The 18,695-nt window shown below is 53.3% G+C and overlaps 5 protein-coding genes across 5 annotated transcripts; 3 read left to right on the forward strand and 2 right to left on the reverse strand.

Moving 5' to 3' along the window:
* Positions 1–1,327: 1,327 nt before the first annotated feature.
* On the reverse strand, positions 1,328–2,269 carry VTN00DRAFT_2600 (uncharacterized protein; the record flags this gene model as incomplete). The annotated part of the gene is made up of 2 exons (XM_069428831.1): positions 1,328–1,416; positions 1,489–2,269. The coding sequence occupies 2 exons, from the start codon at positions 2,267–2,269 to the stop codon at positions 1,328–1,330; spliced, it is 870 nt and encodes a 289-aa protein (XP_069283646.1).
* Positions 2,270–2,795: 526 nt separating this feature from the next.
* On the forward strand, positions 2,796–3,643 carry VTN00DRAFT_2601 (uncharacterized protein; the record flags this gene model as incomplete). The annotated part of the gene is made up of 3 exons (XM_069428832.1): positions 2,796–2,956; positions 3,100–3,496; positions 3,566–3,643. 3 exons carry the CDS (start codon positions 2,796–2,798, stop codon positions 3,641–3,643), a joined length of 636 nt encoding a protein of 211 aa, XP_069283647.1.
* Positions 3,644–4,898: 1,255 nt separating this feature from the next.
* VTN00DRAFT_2602 (uncharacterized protein) lies at positions 4,899–12,658 on the forward strand (the record flags this gene model as incomplete). The annotated part of the gene is made up of 5 exons (XM_069428833.1): positions 4,899–5,490; positions 5,545–5,698; positions 5,755–12,392; positions 12,465–12,521; positions 12,573–12,658. 5 exons carry the CDS (start codon positions 4,899–4,901, stop codon positions 12,656–12,658), a joined length of 7,527 nt encoding a protein of 2,508 aa, XP_069283648.1.
* A 1,658-nt stretch (positions 12,659–14,316) lies between these two features.
* VTN00DRAFT_2603 (uncharacterized protein) lies at positions 14,317–15,784 on the reverse strand (the record flags this gene model as incomplete). Its single annotated transcript, XM_069428834.1, has 3 exons — positions 14,317–15,478; positions 15,538–15,633; positions 15,690–15,784. The coding sequence occupies 3 exons, from the start codon at positions 15,782–15,784 to the stop codon at positions 14,317–14,319; spliced, it is 1,353 nt and encodes a 450-aa protein (XP_069283649.1).
* A 715-nt stretch (positions 15,785–16,499) lies between these two features.
* VTN00DRAFT_2604 (uncharacterized protein) lies at positions 16,500–18,528 on the forward strand (the record flags this gene model as incomplete). Its single annotated transcript, XM_069428835.1, has 4 exons — positions 16,500–16,570; positions 16,649–16,852; positions 16,909–18,198; positions 18,267–18,528. The coding sequence occupies 4 exons, from the start codon at positions 16,500–16,502 to the stop codon at positions 18,526–18,528; spliced, it is 1,827 nt and encodes a 608-aa protein (XP_069283650.1).
* Between the last annotated feature and the right edge of the window lie 167 nt (positions 18,529–18,695).

Raw genomic sequence — 18,695 nt, forward strand, 5'->3', positions numbered from 1 at the left:
AAACCTCATCTGTACCTGTATCAGTGTCAGACGCGCCGCTGGGAGTAATAGTTGTAGTACTCTCGGTCTCGGCGGTGTTGGGCTCTCCCGCACCCGTGCCCTTATTCGTACTTCCATCTCCAATGGAAGACTCCTTTCTGTCACCGTCGGGGCCAGGAGTCATCCGGGCCTCATCTCTTGTATGCTGTACCTCATTCTCATCTTCAGGCTCCCCCGGCGGTTTCATCACAAGCCGCAGATCGCTCATCATACCCCGATGTCGACGACAGGGGTAAGCATCCACGACATCTGGGAACACAGTAAAGGACTTCGGGCAGGTATGTTGCAGAAAACCCGGTGTGAATGAGGAAGCGGTGTGCGTTGTGAAGTGCCTGTTGGTATTGGAACTATTATTGTTGTTGGTGGTGGTAGGAGAAGCAGAAGATGAGGATGCCGAGGAAGAGGGCTGAGATGGGCGGATTGGGAAGGACGGACAGATGTAGACATGGTCGGTGATGCAGCCGCAGGGTTTGTGGAGGTGGGTGCGGCTGCGGCACATCTTGCATGTGTCTTGTTCTTCTCCAGTTGTTTATGTGGTTGATTGTTTTTGCGTCCTTGCTTGGTTGGTCTGGAGGTATGCTGGGAGGAGGAGATAGGATAGGAGGGACGAGACAGTAGAGACGTGTATCAGGATAGTAAATGATGTGGGATTGCGTGCAGACGTGTCGCGAGGAGAGACATGTAACTGGCCCGTCTATCGTTGTTCAAGGGGTCCTCCCTGTCCAGTTGGACTGGATGTAAGATGGTAGTAGACAGTGAATGTGGCAATGGACAGTAAGGTGGACAGAAGTGTAAATAATGGGTTGCCGCGGGCGATCGACCCAAAGCTGTGACAAAAGAACATATAGATACGGCTAGCAGATCTTCAATTTCTTGCTAGATTTGTCTGTAGACACTCCTGGTCCAGTTCTTCACACCAGTGTACCATTCAGGAAGACAATGAGTTAAGATGCTCACACCATCCAGGTGGGCGGGCAGACCAGATAGAAGTCACCGTATGGACGGATATTCACTGTATGGATGATGCCATTGCTTATCCTTCCACCGCCTTGGCGCTGATAATCTTCAGTTCACTCACTGTCAGGGAAGTATAGAGGAAGTAGATCACAGGGTATAAAGACTGAATTGTAAGAAACTCAACGAAGAAGCACATATATAAAAGGGAACATGTCTTTCACTCCAGTTATATGCATTATACTTCAACTTCCAGCATCAATTATTTGCAGATAGGTCAGAAGAAAGCGAGAACGCCGTCACCGGTGGAATCGCAACCATCTGTACATGACAATCACCGAATTCCAGGAATTCCAACCCAGGTCTTGCGCCTGTAGTCCACATACTCGTCTCCAAAGAAGAGAATCAGGAATCTCTCCTCTCCTATAGTCACAATGTCAGAAATGCACAGGGTTGTGGAGTGCACCTACAGGGCTCTGGAAGGTATGGACTTACGCTGAATTCGCCTCGAGAAGAACATCCACAGAACGAATGTATAACCCAGGAAGCATATCACATTACCCAGCACCAGCTGCGTGCCCAGCCCCCACCAGAAGAACCCGAAATAACTCGGATGCCGAAGCACGCTGTAGACGCCTGTCTTCACCAGCATATGTCCCTCCTTGCGCTCCACCTGCACCGTGTGGTTGAAGTTGCTCCCAGCGTGTGCCATTGCCAGAGTCCTGACCGTCTGTCCAACGGCCATAAGCACCAGACCCAGCGCAACCTGCACTTTCACACCTCCGAACGCCGCCGCCGTCCACTTGAAGTAGCTGTCGGGAAAAAAGAGGCGGAAGAGGATACACTCCGCTATCGCGGAGCCATGTGCAAAGTTATACTGCCAGCCGTTCGAGCTTAACAGGAAAGCGGATATGTTCGCATGGAGGGTGTTGTATCGGGCCGTGACGTAGTACTCGAGGAAGTGGAAGACGCAGAGCGAGGCGATGAAGAACGGCACGCGCCATAGAGAGGTCGGGAAGGCGGTCAATGTGAAGACGGTGATGCATAGACACGTCGCTAGAGTGACTCCTAGCAGGAAGGCCCGAATTGAGATTCCCGAGAGGGATTTCTTTCCTCCTGGGTAGTTCGACGGGTCGACAGTGGGAGGTTCTCTCGCTGTGGATCCGTTGACTGGTCGAGCTGGCCGCTGCACTTCAAGCGTCCGTTCAACAGGCCCGGAGACGTCAATACTGCCAGAATGCGGCTCAAAGCCGGAGGCACTCGCCGGTGTTGACATGATCAATTGCGTGGGACAGAGTATGGGACAGCTGGTTATCAATGTCGCGTGAGGGATCGGCCACGCAAGCAGCGCTCAAGGGTGGGGGAGTCGGGTCGAGGTAAATAAAAGGAAAATTAACAAAGAAACGGAAATCCGGGGAATGAAACTTGTATCATATTATCGTGCTGCGCCCCTCCATCCCGTCAACGTCCCTGGTGAGCATTCAAAATGGAGAAGAACCGCCGTCGGCCAGCTCTCTCAAAATAATAAATGCGGTGACGTCGGGCCGCTGGGGCTCGGGCAGCGTTCTGTGGAGCAGGCTGCGTCGGTCGGACTTTGGCGGGCGGCCCGGCGCCTCAACCAAGCTCAGCCAACCCCGCCTTTCGGTCTCGCTCTGGGACGCCCACGATCTCCCGCTAGAATTTTCTCCGTGTATACTATTGCATACGCCTCAAGGGACTAGCTTAACTATAACCTACTCTCAGCGGGGCCCGGAAGCTCTGTCGGACCTTTCGTCCTCTTTGATATCTGGCTTATCGCAAAGATGGCGCAGCCTACGGAGTTCGAGAAAATGCGCCGCGGGGAGCTTTTCGACGCTTTCGCGCCAGAAATCGTGGCTGCCCGCCAACGATGCAAGGAAGCCTGCACCCGGTTCAACAACGCAGGCGATGTGCCACGCCGACGGCAAGTGGAGCTTTGGAGAGAGTAAGTGTGCAGACAGCGGAGTTACCAGAGTTCGTCATATCATTCCTCTCTTCTCCAATGCTTTGATGGCATGATCACCAGACCTGCAATCAGGTCCAGTTAATAAATAGTTATTTACTCCCGAGCGAGCTGACAAAGCACAGTATTATTGAAGATAAGACCCCCCTTCCCCCACCTGCGGACGACCCCGCCAAGGACGACGCCCTGTTTGATAAGGATCCTTGGATCGAGGGACCAATCTGGATCCAGTACGGTTCCAACGTGAAGCTCGGTGAAGGTGTCTATATCAACTTTAACTGCACCATCTCCGATAACTGCCTTGTCACTATCGGGGCGCGCACCCTGATCGGTCCCAACGTCAGTATGTACAGTGCCTGTCATCCCCTGGATCCGGCTGTGCGAAATGGCATTCAGGGGCCGGAGTTCGGCAAGGAGATCCATATCGGTGAGGATTGCTGGATAGGTGGCAGTGTAGTCATACTGCCCGGAGTGAAGATAGGGAAGGGATGCACCATCGGTGCCGGGAGTGTCGTGACGAAGGTACAGAATAGAATGATGCTGCTGCTGCTCCGTGGTTCCGATGTATGCATGCTAATTCTTCCTCCATAGGATATCCCTGCCTTCCATGTCGCTGTGGGAAATCCAGCACGGCCGATCAAGAAGATCGAAACGTCGATGACGGAATAATGAGATGATTGCATAATCTGAGGGGATCCGCACACAACCCTTTGATCATCCTCACTCTTTGTATAGACAGCACGTGATAAATGTCCTGTTGGTTGTAAGCAAACTTTGGCTGGCCATGACGCAAACAATAACCTTAGCAGGATCAGCAGGATCCGAGTGGGAACCAGGATTGTTTAAAATAGAGTAAATATATCAGACACTGATAGACAAGTGACAAGCACCTTTGACAGCAGTCTTTGCTCTCTTTTGCAGATTGAGTTTTGGCAGCAGCGAACCCTGGGACCATGTGGAGTTGAGTGGCTTTGGGACCCCATGAACCTAGTCTCTACAGTAGAGTCTAGACGCCTGGTTAAGACACGTTGTTCTGGAATCTGTAGGTTGTCAGCGTTAGGCACCCTTCCCTGGAACGGGCGGGGTTCTCCCGGCGGCGGCCAGAGAATAGAGTGAGATCAAGGTGCAAGTATGAAGTCAACCGAGCTTCCTCCTGTTCGACAAGAAGACTGTACAGTACCACTCCGGAGCAGGAGATAAGAGGAAGAAGGAATATCCCAAGCAGACAGATGAACATGATGGAGAGGTAACAATTGCTGTCGCACAGGATGTTCATGCTGTGCGCGGCCAGGCGGGGCGGCAGCAAGGCCAATGGGGCTGGTGGGCGGCTTGGGCCCTGGAGCGTGTGCTTTTTTGCGTGTCGGCGCGCCCAGCGGCCCACTCCCGCATACCGCGTAAAAAACAGCTGCGCAGTAGTTAATGGCGGAGTGTGAAGAGCGCTCTGCAGATGCTCTGAAAATTGTGTTGCTCTGCAGGCTGACTCGTCGTTTCTCCGCTGCTCTACGTCCTGAGAGCGTCGGTGAGAGCCGTGTTGTTTGCTGGTGACTTGCACCGCCAACTCTCTCTCTCTCTCTCTGCCCTCTGCTTCTCTTCCTGCTCATCTTGCACTGTAGCTCCCGAGAGCTCCAGATTTTTTTTCCCCTTTCTTTTCATCTTTCTTTCTCTCTTTTCTCAGGTCTGGCGTTTAAGGTTGTCGTCCCCGCTGCCCGTTCTGGGCATCCAATTCGTCACTCGGTACCTCTCCGCCGAGACGTCAGAGCCGTGCTGCTCGCTGCAGCTGCTTTCCCGCCGGCGACGATCCAAAGGCAGCTGCCTGCTTCTCTCCCCTCAGCCTTCTCGTCCGTCAGACACCAGGCCCGCCGTCGCTCTTCCACGTGCCCTCCCAACTTCCTCTTTCCCGTTCCAGGTGGGGAAGGAAAATGTCATGGCAGGTACCCCGCTAGAGAGCTCTAGCACCCCGCCTGATGCTATATCGACCGATCCCACGCGTTCCCACGCCAAACCGATGGAAGATACTGATCCGCAGGCCACCCGGAAACGTCCCCGTCTCGACAGCGGCAGCGGTCCTCGCGAGTCCATGTCCACTGACGGCTCCTCCGGGGGCCAGGCTGCAGCTTCTCCCCTTCCCGCGGACCAGGAAGCTCCTGCTTCTCGACGCCCTGCCAGCAGGGTCACCATCAATATGAAGTCCCCCACGGGGTCTGTCGAGGCCCAGCCCGATCAGTCCGGCTCCGCTGCGTCTGCTCCTCCCGCAGACGCGTCCGCGGCCGGGGCGCAGTCTTCATCCTCCTCGCCCGCACAGAGTCCGGAGATAGAGGTGGCAGAGGTGGAGGACATGGATCAGGACCCGAACACGTCGAGCTGGAGGCTCCTCGGTGAATCACTGCGGGACCACGCGGCTGCGGAGGTCGTGCAGCTGCACGAACCGCTGTCTCTGACGGACTCGTTTCCCAAGCTGCGGGGAAACCTGGATCTGCGGGAATCATTGGAGGAGATCTCCAATATGATCGAAAAAGGTACGACGTGGCCATTGCGAAGGGGACACGACCAGTACTGAACAGATCTGACAGGACATCCCCATGACATTCCGGCCTTCGTTGCTGTGAAGAACTGGCTCGACTACTGCTTGAATAATCTCGATCAGATAACGCACGATACGTTCGCCGAGGACCGCGAGTTTTGGGAGGAATTGCCTACACTAGTGGAAAGCTTATTGCGGAGAGGGTACGATTGATGGACCATCTGCAAATGACATCCATGTGATACTGATCTTGAGGTAGGCTCGATTTCCAACCGAACGAGGGCCATGGCACCTGGCGTTGCTTGGAAGAGTTCTTCCTCGGCTTTGCCCAGCTCTCGCTTCATCTCGCACACCTAGATACCCTGGCGTTGAGCCAGTTTGCGAACGAGACGGATATTCAGGCTCCGGAGATGCTGTCGAGGTTATATCTGCCCGTGGTGGGATGGACCTTGCAGATCTCGAATATCCCATTCTTCCGGAACATGGAGAGGTTGTACGGCCCCGAGCTTGCAAATATCGTTGCTCGTGTCAACGACCAGATTGCCGCCCCTCCTGTCGACGCGATACAGCGTCTTTCCGATCTCGCTGCCTTGGTTCTCATGCTACTTCCCCGGTGGCCCCAGCTGGCTCCGATGCTCGTGTCCGTGGTGACCATTATCAACTACATGGTTGACTCCGGCAACGAACGAAAGAAGTTCCGTGCAGACGACTCGGTCATCGACATGTCGGTGTTGGCGCGTACGGCGAAGGCGGGCTACACCGTCATTCGAGCCATTGACGAGAAATATCAGATGCATATATCCAAAAAGTCCCCGTGGGTCACGAGTGAAGTAAGCGAAGCGATGCTCCGCCATATCTCCTCTACCTATCACAGCATATCCTGTCTAGACCCCAACTTTGCCGTGCGGATTGCACAGGAGTTATCCATACAAGTCCCGGAGAACACAAAGCCAGAGGAATACCCGCCGATAATACTCTACGGTTGGAAGTTTGGGGTCTTGAAGAAACACATCATGGATGGCCGGATGGAGCTGAGAGTCCACGGCATGGAAGGGATGCAAGCTGATCTCGTGAGCATCTGGAGGCAACACATACAAGGGAATCCCGCCGGGGTCGAGTATCCGATAATCAAGTATCTTGTGAAGTTCCTGAGGGAAAACCGGATTGTCGAGTACATCGTCGGCGTTGACTCGCATCCTCAGCTAATCAGCAGGAGCGGGAACATTATTGGCTTCCTGGTTGTCACCTCGACATATACGGATAAGGATACAGACACCATCTGGAAGACGGTGACAGAAAGCCAAGATCAGAGAACCGTGGGCGAAGTTCTGGGCATGCTTACCCGCACGTTTGCAATGCACCAGTCCTCGTCCCCTGCCTTGCTTTACCTCTGTTCCAAGGTTCTCGAGCTCCCTCTTAACCGCTTCGATGCGAGGATGGTCGATTTCTGCGAGCAGCTGCTCCTGAATGTACGCGAAAAGCACGGAGATAGAGCCAGAAACGAGCCCTTGGACTTTCAGCACGTGGATGCTATCCCGCTTCGCCTATGCGTACGGCTGATCCGCGAAACCACGGCATTTGATGAGTTCTCCGTCGAACACAAGGCATTTTTACAGAAATTTGCCAGTACGCAGTTGAGCTCCTTCCTTAACCTCGGACTGAGCGAGTCCGACAAAATGGACGTGTACGAACGTTGTATCCAAGACATTGCCGAGATGAACCAATTCACCGTTGGGAGTATACAAGCACTGAACGCTCTCATCCCTTCATATGACCTGCACGAGATTCAAAAATTGGCCCTGGACTTTGATCTGACCCTCTTGATGATCACGGAGCTCGCTCACACTTTGGATACCAAGCAATCCGATTTCACCGATTCCTTCTCCATGAACGGTCTCTTGTCCCGGATACAACTTCTGCACCGTATCATCGACAGGGTCCCAGACACCATCACGGAAGAGTTGAGCGACATCCTGTGGGGCAAGGTCTTCATGTCGAAGATCATCGTTGAACAGGGCAGGAGCGCCCTGTGGGACATGCTGTGCAAGGTGACTGGTCGATGTGGGAAACGAAATCCATTCATCGAGAGATGTATTCACGGTTACCTTCCCAGCCTCTCACCCGAGGATTTCTCGCCAGAGATCCTTGCTTTTGCCGAGCAGGCGGTCAATTACGAAATCCGGTTCAATCCGCCACCTATGCCCGGCGAGGATGAAGTTATTTCGATTCCTGGAATGGACCGAATTTGGCACTTCATCCTGACGGCGCCTCCAGGGACAATCGAGACTCAGGCGACAAGCTTCGCCATCGAAATGTACCTCGATCATATGATAATCCGAAGAGCTCCGCGGTCCGCCGCGGAGGCTACGCACATTTCCCTGGTCGATCGTTGTGTAGAGCAGTTGAGATCCGCTGCTACTAAACTGAAATCTTTTAGTGACGGCTCCACAAGCGGTGAGGACGAGCCTATGGTCGTTGTAGCTTCTGAGAGCGAAGTACGAGCAGAAGAGCTGAGGTTCAGTCGATCGCTGCTGTTTTTGCACCAGCTGCTTCAAGGCCTCAGGACTCGACCTCAGTACAGCCCGCCGCAGGGCCCTCCCCCAGATCTGCCGGAGAGACCTGGAAAGGGCGAGATTATTGAAATACCATACCAATATTTCAATGGCGGAATGCAATCGAAGGTCCGCGTCCTGCGGATCGGTGACCTCTCTACAGCCTCTGAGCTGGTAGAACGGCTAGTTCATCTTACCGGTTTTTCCAAGTTTACCACGATCTACGGCGGACAGAAGCTCGATTTGCTGAGCACTCCGCATAACACACTTCGGGAGTTGAAAATACGGTCGGGCCTGCTCATCGTCAGGAAAGTCTCAGAAGGCCCCGAAGTTTCCGTCATTGGAAGACGTCAGTCCCTTACCCTCGTGGATTCGGAGGTTCTGAAACATTTCGACGATCTCTACGACCTGCTTAATCTTGAAGATAAGCTGGCTCGAGAGATCTACGACTTCCTCGTCGTCTTTCCGCCGCAGCAGCATGTGCGTGACTTGGTCAAATCAGAGGACAAAAGTGACCGGGAAATGTTCCCTATGGAGAAGCCATACAAATTGCTGTATTCTGTCAATGCGCTTACGACCTGTTTGAGGGAGGAATCGCTTGAAGCGAACCCCAACCAAGGTTTCATATCTCACAGCATCCAGGTTCTGGTTGCCGCGTTGACACGTCCTGAGATGTCGGAATCACTGGCAGAGAGTTCTCTGAAGCTTTTATTTGCCTGTAACCTCGTTGAATGTCTCCTCCTGGCTCTCTCAGTGAGACCTTCTACTGGTGACAGCCCGTCCAGACTCTCGGATCCAACAAATCTGGTCAAGCAGCTCCTGAAATTTATGGACATGGGTCGACACTTGACATCTGCGAATCTCTCCGAGGCAGGTATTCAGAAGCTCATATGCAACTCCTTTGCCGTTTTGATCGAAGCGTCCGTGCACGACAACCATTTTTGGGAGGTCATCAAGCAGAATGCCCACTTTGATCAGCTCATTTTTGCGCTATTATTAGATGAGAGTCGGCAACCAATTCGGAAAGAGATCGCAGATAATGTCGCCGTCGTCTGTGGTCCACTTAAATCGCAGAAGCAACCTGCGAAGCCTGATAATGAAGATGTCGAAGGGCCGAGGGTACCTGAAAATCCTACGACAGTCGATATCCTCGCAACGCTTTGGGCTGCCTTCGTACAGACGTTTCCGCGGACGCTGGAGTACGCCCATCAATCTCAAGAGTTCTTCGAAGTTGCTCTCGCTGTATTCCGTTCCGTTGCTGAGAAGTCTCCCGGGGATTTTATCTTCGGGGAGTATCTTAAGCAATGGAGCGACATAATGCTAAGCCACCAGACCGAGGAGTTTGTTGGTCGAGAACAAGTCGATCATATAATCTTGGGTTTCACCCGTCTCTTAAGGCTTTGCTTGGAACTCGCAGAGTCCACCAATACGCCGGTCGATACCTTTGATCTTATTGAAAAGCTGTTTAATAACTACCTGTTTCCCGATCTGTCTATGGAATCCTCTAATCCCATATCCCCTCAGGTCCCTATAATGCACAGTCAGACACGCCAGGAACTTTACAACATTCTGCTTCTGCTTTGCAAGCATGATGACAATTATCCGAAGATTGTGGAACTCCTCGAAGACATTATCCCTCAGGATTACACCTACGCACCGAACTGGACCTTCGAGAGGCGCAAGACTATTCGGTCACCCGAGGGATATGCGGGACTTAAGAACCTCTCCAATACCTGTTACCTGAACTCGCTGTTTACGCAGCTGTTTATGAATGTCGGGTTCCGGGATTTCATGCTGCAGGTTAACATTGCCGATCCGAATTCGTCGCAGAAGCTGCTAGAGGAGACCAAGAAGGTCTTCGGATATATGCAGGAGACGTGGATGAAAAGCGTCGATACGCAAGGGGCGGTGGATTCGATTCGGACCTACGACAACGAGCCGATCGACGTCACTATCCAAATGGACGTCGATGAGTTCTACAACCTCCTGTTTGATCGGTGGGAAGGTCAGATTCTCGATGCAGAGGATAAGAAGAAATTCCGATCGTTCTACGGGGGCCAGTTAGTCCAGCAGATCAAGTCCAAAGAATGTTCCCACATATCGGAACGACTGGAACCATTCTCTGCCATTCAGTGCGAGATCAAGGGTAAGGCCAACCTCGAGGACAGTCTCCGAGCGTACGTGGAGGGAGAGATCATGCAAGGAGATAACAAGTACTCGTGCACTTCCTGCGGGCGCCATGTCGACGCGGTGAAGAGAGCTTGTCTGAAGGATCTCCCTGACAACCTCATATTCCATCTGAAGCGCTTTGATTTCGATATGACTACCATGATGCGCAGCAAGATCAACGACGAATTCCACTTTCCTGAGCGTATCAACATGACCCCGTTCAAGGTAGAGTCTCTCTCGGACCCAAATGCCTCTATCCCACCAGATATTTTTGAATTGGTTGGTGTGTTGGTGCACAGTGGAACAGCTGAATCTGGCCACTACTATTCTTACATCCGCGAACGACCGACGGCCGACTCGACTGCATCGTGGGTAGAATTCAATGACTCGGATGTCAGCAGGTTCGATCCTTCGAAAATCCCTGACCAATGTTTTGGTGGCCTGAATGATTCCCTACATGGCCCGTCCATGGGTCAGGTCCGTTTCAACAAAGTGTGGAACGCTTACATGCTGTTTTACCAACGTGTTTCGAGCATGGAAACAGCGAAGTCGATCTACAAGCCAACGAGGAACGACGTTCCGGTACGCGTATCCCTGCCGGTGCCCCTTGGAAACCATATAGCAATGGAGAACGAAGTCTTCATACGGACCTACTGCCTTTTGGATCCCTACCACGCCTTTTTTGTTCGATACCTCCTCGGTCGCTCCAGGGATATTCTCAGATCAGGAAGGCCGGACGCCTCCAGACTGGAGAAGTCTGTCATCTTTATTGCCCTAGATACGCTGGATCAACTTGTCTCCCGGACGAAGGATCTCCTAGAGCTTGAGCCTATTGTATCTGAGCTGGCGAGAACAATAGACGAGACTCCAAAGGGTGCGTTTAGAATTCTTCAGTGGGCCGTGGAACGCCCGACGGGAATTCGCAACCTGGTCCTAAAGAGTCCCTTCGGAGCGGTTCGGAACAACTTTTCCAGGGTCATTATCTCGGCCCTTGCGCGACTTCAAGAACTTCAGGAGGATGCGTCTGCCGGCGAGGTTGAGCAAGAGAAGTGGCAGATGCGATTTTTGAATGCATTTGAGAGTGTAGTGGCCACCTTGGAAGGTTTGTGGTCTATTCTCCACACGGCCAGCCGGTCGTGGGATGACTATTTCGAGTTTCTCTTGATGCTCGCGAACTTCGGACCTTACCAGGCCGGCGTGCTGCTTAACCATGGTTTCTTGCAGAAATGCTTGGAGATAGTTTGGCTCGACCGGGATGACGCCAAAAAGCTGAAGCGGCAGTATCTCGCTTACTACAGGCTTGTCGAAAGAGGTCGAAAATTCTCCCATAGGAAGTTGATGGATCTTCTCGTCATGCTCCTGCGGTACATCGACCTTACTCTACCACCCACGCCGGATGATGAGCCCCGAAGCGTTCGTGATGGGAGATTCTCCCTTACTGTCACAGAGAGCTCATTCATCAGACCCCTTGGCAGGAACCGGGAACTGCTAGTGCTGAAGAAGATCCTTCAGCAGCAGAGCAACCCTCCAGCCTGTAGGAACATCGTCGGTCTCTTTCTCGACTCGGAACCCGAGGCTGGATTCCTGGACCCAATCTGTAAGCTTCTGGAGGACGGTTTGAGAGTTGCTCCCGCAGCGCTCTGCGCGCCATTCCTCGAGGCAACATTGGTATTCTGCAGACGGGGTCCCGACGAGGAACGGATTGTCGCTTTGATCGATTACGTTGCCAAAGGTGTGGAGTCAATAAACAACAGTGGCGGCAAGGAGCACCTCGCATTCTTCACCAACGCCGTGTCAATCCGCAACGACAGGCTCGCAAAGGACGAGTCTTGGTTCTCAGCGCACGTGTTAGAGAGGATTCCCGACTGGGCTCCGACACTGCTTATCTACCTGGACAAAGCAGTCAGGAATATGACCTTCGAAGTCCTCCGTCAGATGCTCTTTGTCAAAGAACAGGAAGAGATGAGCGATGAGAGCCGAATGTACTACGCGAGAATCGCCAAGGAGCTTGCGCAGACCTGCGTAGACAAGCTGAGGAAGACTTACCTCGTGACTGCCAGCCAGAACGTCGAAGCCAGGGTTGTGGAGACGATCAACATGGTGATATCTCATTGTCTTGGGACTTACTTTGATGATGAGAATGAAGAAGACATGGAGTTTATTCGCCAAGCAACCGGTATGACATCCCGTTTGCATCCGAATCGGTTAGATCTTGGTGTTGTAAAGTACATCGCTGACGGTTTTGCAGCTGTGAACGCGGCCATCGAGGAGTTATCTGTTGACCTACCCGAAGAGTTGGCTTCTGGTGGGTCCTCCTTTCATATATTCACGTCCTCTTCTAACCCTTGGTTCCCAGAATCTGATTTGCCTTCTCCAGAAGATTGGGAAGATAACTCGATGATGGCCAGTGATTCGGAGGTGGGACTAGCTGGATCACCATGAATGAAAACCCACAAATCTTTCCTGTGAGAGAGAATGGATTGATCGGATATGAGCGACGACTTCATCACGAATTCCTGCTTGTTTGCTTGTCTGCATAGATCGGCGTTCCTGGCTGCACTGCTTCGTTAGAATGAGCCATGCCTCACTTTCGGTCGACATCCCCTTTTGTGCTTGTGCAGCCTTTTGGTTTGGTAAAGCCGGCGTTTGACCTCCTTCCCCACTTTCTCAGCGCCCTTGTGCCTTTTTCTCCATCTGGGTGCCTCGTCCTTTGTTACATTGTTGAAAATGTAGATGGGATTGATTCCCGCATGAGCGAAACCAACGCATGACGGCGAACGAAATGTATGAGGCAAATGTGATCTTGATTGAGTGGATATTTCAACGGTTTAGCGGGCGCGATTCCTGGGTTATGGAGCTTGGTATTGCAATGTCTTTTTTTCTTCCTAGGTTGTTGGGTCTTGTTTGTAGGTATAGTTAGGTAGGCAGGAGAAAGTGCAAGGACCGCGCAGTCTTGACGACTAAATAAATTACAACTTTTCCTTTGTGAATTGATGTCTTCAAGTGCCATTCTTCTCTCTTCTTTACTATTTGTCTGGTGTCTGGTACCTGGTTTCGTCTACCCAGTGGCTGATTATGTGGATATTTCCCTTTTTGTCAGACGCCTAAACAGGTACCTAGCGGAGTATTCTATTCTACATTGAATATTGTTATTCATATCAGTAGATGTGTGTATCTTGTGATGTAATAGCCTCCTTGGTAAATTAAATTGGTCTCTGCTCCCCCTCGCCCTCCCCCTTTCTTTTTGCTGTCGCGTCCTTGTTCTTGTTGAGAGTGGCTTGTTTTTATTTACAGTACTATCTACCTAGGTATGTAGATGGATGGGCATCTCCATAAGCAGGTTAGGTTAGGTAGGCAGGTATAGTAGTAGATGCCATAAGTCCAGCTGCGAAAAGTATAAAAACAACGTTGTATTGGATTAGGTAGGTACAATCTATTGTATTAAGATTTATTATTATGGGATGAACAATGGGCTTCTTCATGCTGGGAGGGAGTTGTTGATATCTTTTTTTTTTCTAATATTTAAGAATTAAATAGCATTTCTTCAAGACAGGCAGATCTTTTATTATTAACTTCCTTTCCATGGTTCATTTCCATTTCATCTTCCCAGATGAATCATGCTAGGTTGTTATTAATGTAATTTAATCTAATGTACAGTACATACAATACACGTTGTTGTTCCCTGCCCTGCCCTATCTTTATCTTCATAACCATACATACCGTACATACATGTTGTATTCGTTTGCGCTGTTGGTTTGGTTGGACAGACCACGAATGGAGAGTGAGTGAGCGCTGGCTGGCTCCAGCCCCGGCCAAAACTGAAGGGAGGGAGGCAGGCAGGGCAAAATAATTTTTAAGTCATTCAGTCAGGACCAGGGACGTAATCTCACTTCCTTCCTGAGCCGCCGACGTCTGCGCTGCTCTCGTAATGCGAAAGCAACGCCTTAGATTTATCGGAGCACATTCATGGCCTGGCCTGTGCTAGCGCCCACCCCCCCTCCCTTTCTCTCTCTCTCGTTGGGTCTGTCTGGTCTATACAGCTCCCTCCGCCGCGTGTCGAAATAAGGGGATTAAAAATAGCCGAATAATATGGATCTGGATTAGACATCCTCGAATTCTTCATCATCTTCGTCAGATTCCTCCTCCTTCTTGACCTCAGGCTCGAATTTGACCTTCTTCGCGGCCGGTCCTTCGTCTGCCGGCGTGGAGGGAGTGGCGACGGCCGTCTGAGGAACGCTGCTACCGGACTCGGAGTCAAACTCCCTCTTGATGCCAGCCATAGGAGAGGGTGCGGCAGCGGGTGCGGGTGCGCTGGTAGGACCAGGACCAGCAGCGCCAGTGATAGCCGGGGTAGCGGAGCCGCTCGCAGAGACGCCTCCGACATCCTCGAACTCGTCCTCCTCCTCTTCCTCGTCGGACTCTTCCGCGCTGCTGGCCTCGGCCTGGGCCTGGAGTTCCTTCTCGCGCGCCATCTCGGCGTAGTAGGCGGCGACCTTGTCGTCCAGGGCTTCGAGGTCCGGTTTCTGCTCCTCTTCCGTCTTGATCTCGGGTTTGACGGGGACGTCGGTCTCCGTCTTGATGTAGTTGACGTTGCCTGCGGTCGTCGAGACAGTGGAGTGGGTGTGCCAGACGGGAAGGGCGTTCTGTTTCTCAAGAGCGGCCTTCCGCGCGGCTTCCTCGGCCTGCTCCGCGGCGCTCTTCTCCGCGGAGGAGGTGAGCGAGACCTCGAGCGCGTTGGCGTCGGTCCTCGTCGTGCCTCGTACGGCTGCCTGCTTGCTCGATGCCACGGCGACGGCGGCCCTGGTCGGGTTCGTCTGCGGGTTCCGGATAACGTCGATCTTGTGGTCCCAGGCCGTCTCGAAGTCGTTGGGCGGGATCTCGACGGAGTCGATCTGCTTCAGCAATTTCAACATCTTGTCGAGCTGGGCCATGAGCTTGCTGTTCTTCTCGTGTCCGGTCCGGTCGATGCCCTCGCTCCCCTTCACGTCTTCCGTCCGCTCCAGGACGGCCCCGCAGTTCTGGCATTCGAAATTACCCTCCGGGGAGACCAGACTCAGCACGTCCAGCTCCGTCCATTCTGAGCCGCATCGCAGGCAGATGTATTCCTTACGCTCTTCACTCGGGGTGTACTGGGCCTTGATCGTCGAGGTCAGGCGGGAGATGCGGTACTTGATCGCATCGATCACCGGGTGTAGGGGGATGTAGTAGTATTCACGGTTGACGGGACGGGTCGAACCGTCACGAAGCTCAGTCCGCGTGTGACTGTAACCATGTCAGTCTCTCCTTTTGTCTGATATCCGGGACAGAAGCATGGACCGTACACTGCGATGAGGCGATCCTCGCGCAGTCGCCCGCAGAGCTTGCGCAGGTCCTTCTGCTGCATGCCCAGCAGAAAGGCCAGGTCTTCTGCGTGGAGTCTGTCATCGATTAGCTTCCAAGTGCTGCAAGAAGTCCCAGCCCGGAGGGATCATACACCGAGTGTATGAAGAGCGCATCGACCACCAGGATATGGCGGGTCTCGTAGAAGGCGCGCACCACGCTCCGGATGAGAGTGTTTGCGAGATCCATGGCGGTGGGATAGTGTCGCGAGGTCGAGTCTCAGCAAAGCAGACGAAATCCAGGAGGTGATTCTTTGTGTCGTCCGGAGCTTCGATCAGCTCTTGATCGAGCGCAAGCTTCCTGATACCAGAGCTCAGAAGAAGCGGAAGAGTGACAGGCGCATCCTTCTCGATCTGACAGCAACTAAGCTGAGACGGAGAAGGGCCAGAAAAACGAGAGTGAGCAGACGCAGACTGGGGCAGAGCCTGCTATTGATGCTATTGAGGGAGCTTCGAACAATCGAGGCTCGCAGAGAAGAAGCGCTCAGCCGCGTGGCGGCGACGAGGGCGGCGCGCCGATCCCTGCCTCAGGCCGTCAGGCGCCCAGCCAGCCCTGAACCCTGAGCCCTAAGCCCTATTCCTGGCCGCTTCGGTGCTAGTGCGTAACATATAGCGCTAGTGCGGATATAGCCTAGCGCTCATAGAGGCCTTGCGGGCAAAAAGACTTGGAGTTGCTCGTGATGCTCCTCGAAGCTCCCCATGCGCGCCCTCATCCTGCGCGGTCTGAGGTTTGCCAGCTGGTCTTCACTCCGCAGAGGCCAGGCACTTCATCATAACTCTCTCTGGAGCTCCCGTAAGCAGCTGCTCACCGTTAATCCTCTCCTCTCCCGGACATTCCTGCAAGCCCGCCCCCACCCGCGAACCGGACGGACAGTACCAGCAACAACAGAGCTAGACGATACACAATGGGAGGCTCTGACGCAGGAAGCGAAGGTGGAAAGCGTAAGAAGCACGATCTGGGAAGGAACGAGTGGAAGTATGCCAGCCTCCTATCTCCCTCTCCTTTGCGCTTTTCTCCGCGCGCATCCTGGAAGAAACTGGCTAACTTGGCAAGTCGTCAAACGATAGATAGGAGAACACGGACGGCAGAGCAGCAGGAGGCGAAACGACGGAAGCTCGAACAGGGCGAGGAGCCGTTTACTCCGATCTATGCGACCCAATTCTCCCAGGAGGAGATCGCCAGTGAGCAGAGACGCCCGAAAAAGAAGGTCGCAGTGCTGCTGGGATACTCGGGAACGGGTTATCATGGCATGCAATTGTCCGTTTGTCCTACAGCTTCCCTGCAAAATGGCAATATATTCTGACCAATTGCAGGAGCCCGACTGAAAAGACCATCGAAGGCGAGCTCTTCCCCGCGTTCGTTGCCGCGGGCGCCATCTCCAAGGCCAATGCCGCCGACCCGAAGAAGTCGTCGTTCGTGCGATGCGCGCGCACCGACAAGGGTGTGCACGCCGCGGGCAACGTGGTCTCGCTGAAGCTGATCGTCGAGGACCCGGACCTAGTACAGAAGATCAATGAGAAGCTCAGCCCGCAGATCCGCGTCTGGGGTATCCAGGTCACCAACAAGAGCTTCAGCTGCTACCAGATGTGCGACTCGCGCATCTACGAGTACTTGATCCCGAGCCACTGTTTCCTGCCCCCGCATCCGAGTACGTATCTCGGAAAGAAGCTCGTCGAGCTGGCGGAGCAGAATGGTGACATGGAGGGGTACAAGGCCAGGCAGGAGGAGGTTGCCGGGTTCTGGGAGGATGTTGACGAGAAGCACATCAAGCCGATCTTGAACGGTCTCCCGGAGGACATCCGCAAGATCGTACAGAGGGCTCTCTATATGGATGAGCATGAACAAGAGGCTGCGTCTGAGACCAAACCCGAGGGCGAGGCTGCAGCAGTAAAAACCAAGCCGACTGCTGAAGAAAAGGCGCCCTCCACGACTGCTGAGCAAGAAGCCCCAGCAGCCGCAGAAGCAGAAAGCAAACCCACCACAGAGCAGCAGCAGGAGGATACCACCACCACTGCTGACCCAGAAAAGAAACGCACCGAATCCCGCCGCGCCCTCATCAACGACGCCATCAAGACCATCAAAGCCGCCTACATCTCGGCCAAAAAGGCCTACCGGATCCCGGACTCCCGGCGCAACCGCCTCCAAGAGGCCCTGAACCAGTACCTCGGCACGCGCAACTTCTACAACTACACCATCCAAAAGACCTACCGCGACCCGTCTGCGAAGCGAGTCATCAAATCATTCAACGTGAACCCCACCCCGATCATCATCAACGGCACCGAATGGCTCAGCCTCAAAGTCCACGGGCAGAGTTTCATGATGCATCAGATCCGGAAGATGGTCGCCATGGCGGCGCTCGTCGTGCGGTGCGGGTGCCCGATCGACCGCATCCCGGAATCGTACGGGCCGACCAAGATCGCCATCCCCAAGGCCCCCGGACTGGGTCTGCTGCTGGAGAGACCCATCTTCGACTCGTACAACAAGAAGGCGCCCGAGTACGGCAAGGACAAGATCGATTTCGGCAAGTACGAGAAGGAGATCGAGGAATTTAAGCAGCGGGAGATTTATGAGCGCATCTTTAGGGAGGAGGAGGAGACGAATTCGTAGGTTGCCCTTCTTTTCCAAAATACTTGACTACTGTTATGTACGATGTACTAATGGATGTCACCAGGTTCGCCTCTTTCTTCAATCACATCGACCACTTCCAGGACGACACCTTCCTCTACCTGACCTCCGGCGGCCTCTCAGCCGCTAAACTCCCCTCGGCCAAGGACGCCAACAGACCCGCCGGCGCGGATGGCGAGAAAGGAGAACAGGGCCAGGGTGAGGAGCCGACGAAGAGACGGAAGACCGACAAGGAGGCCCTCGCGGAGGTCGAGTCCGACTCGGAGCCGGAGCGCGGCGTCGTTGATAATGGTGAGGATGGCGGCTGATTTGATTTGATCGATCTAGTTCTTTTTGTTTGTTTGGATACGTAAACGTATCTAACTCTACTGGCTATTGAAAAAGTTCTACAAGAGAAGAAATTAAATAATTCAGATAACTAGTTCCAAAGAAACAAAGTTCAATCGCATTCACTTTCCTTAAAAACTTATCAACT

The sequence above is a fragment of the Thermoascus crustaceus genome (genome assembly GCF_041956765.1).
Source record: "Thermoascus crustaceus strain CBS 181.67 unplaced genomic scaffold VTN00scaffold_10, whole genome shotgun sequence".
Lineage (NCBI taxonomy): Eukaryota > Fungi > Ascomycota > Eurotiomycetes > Eurotiales > Thermoascaceae > Thermoascus > Thermoascus crustaceus.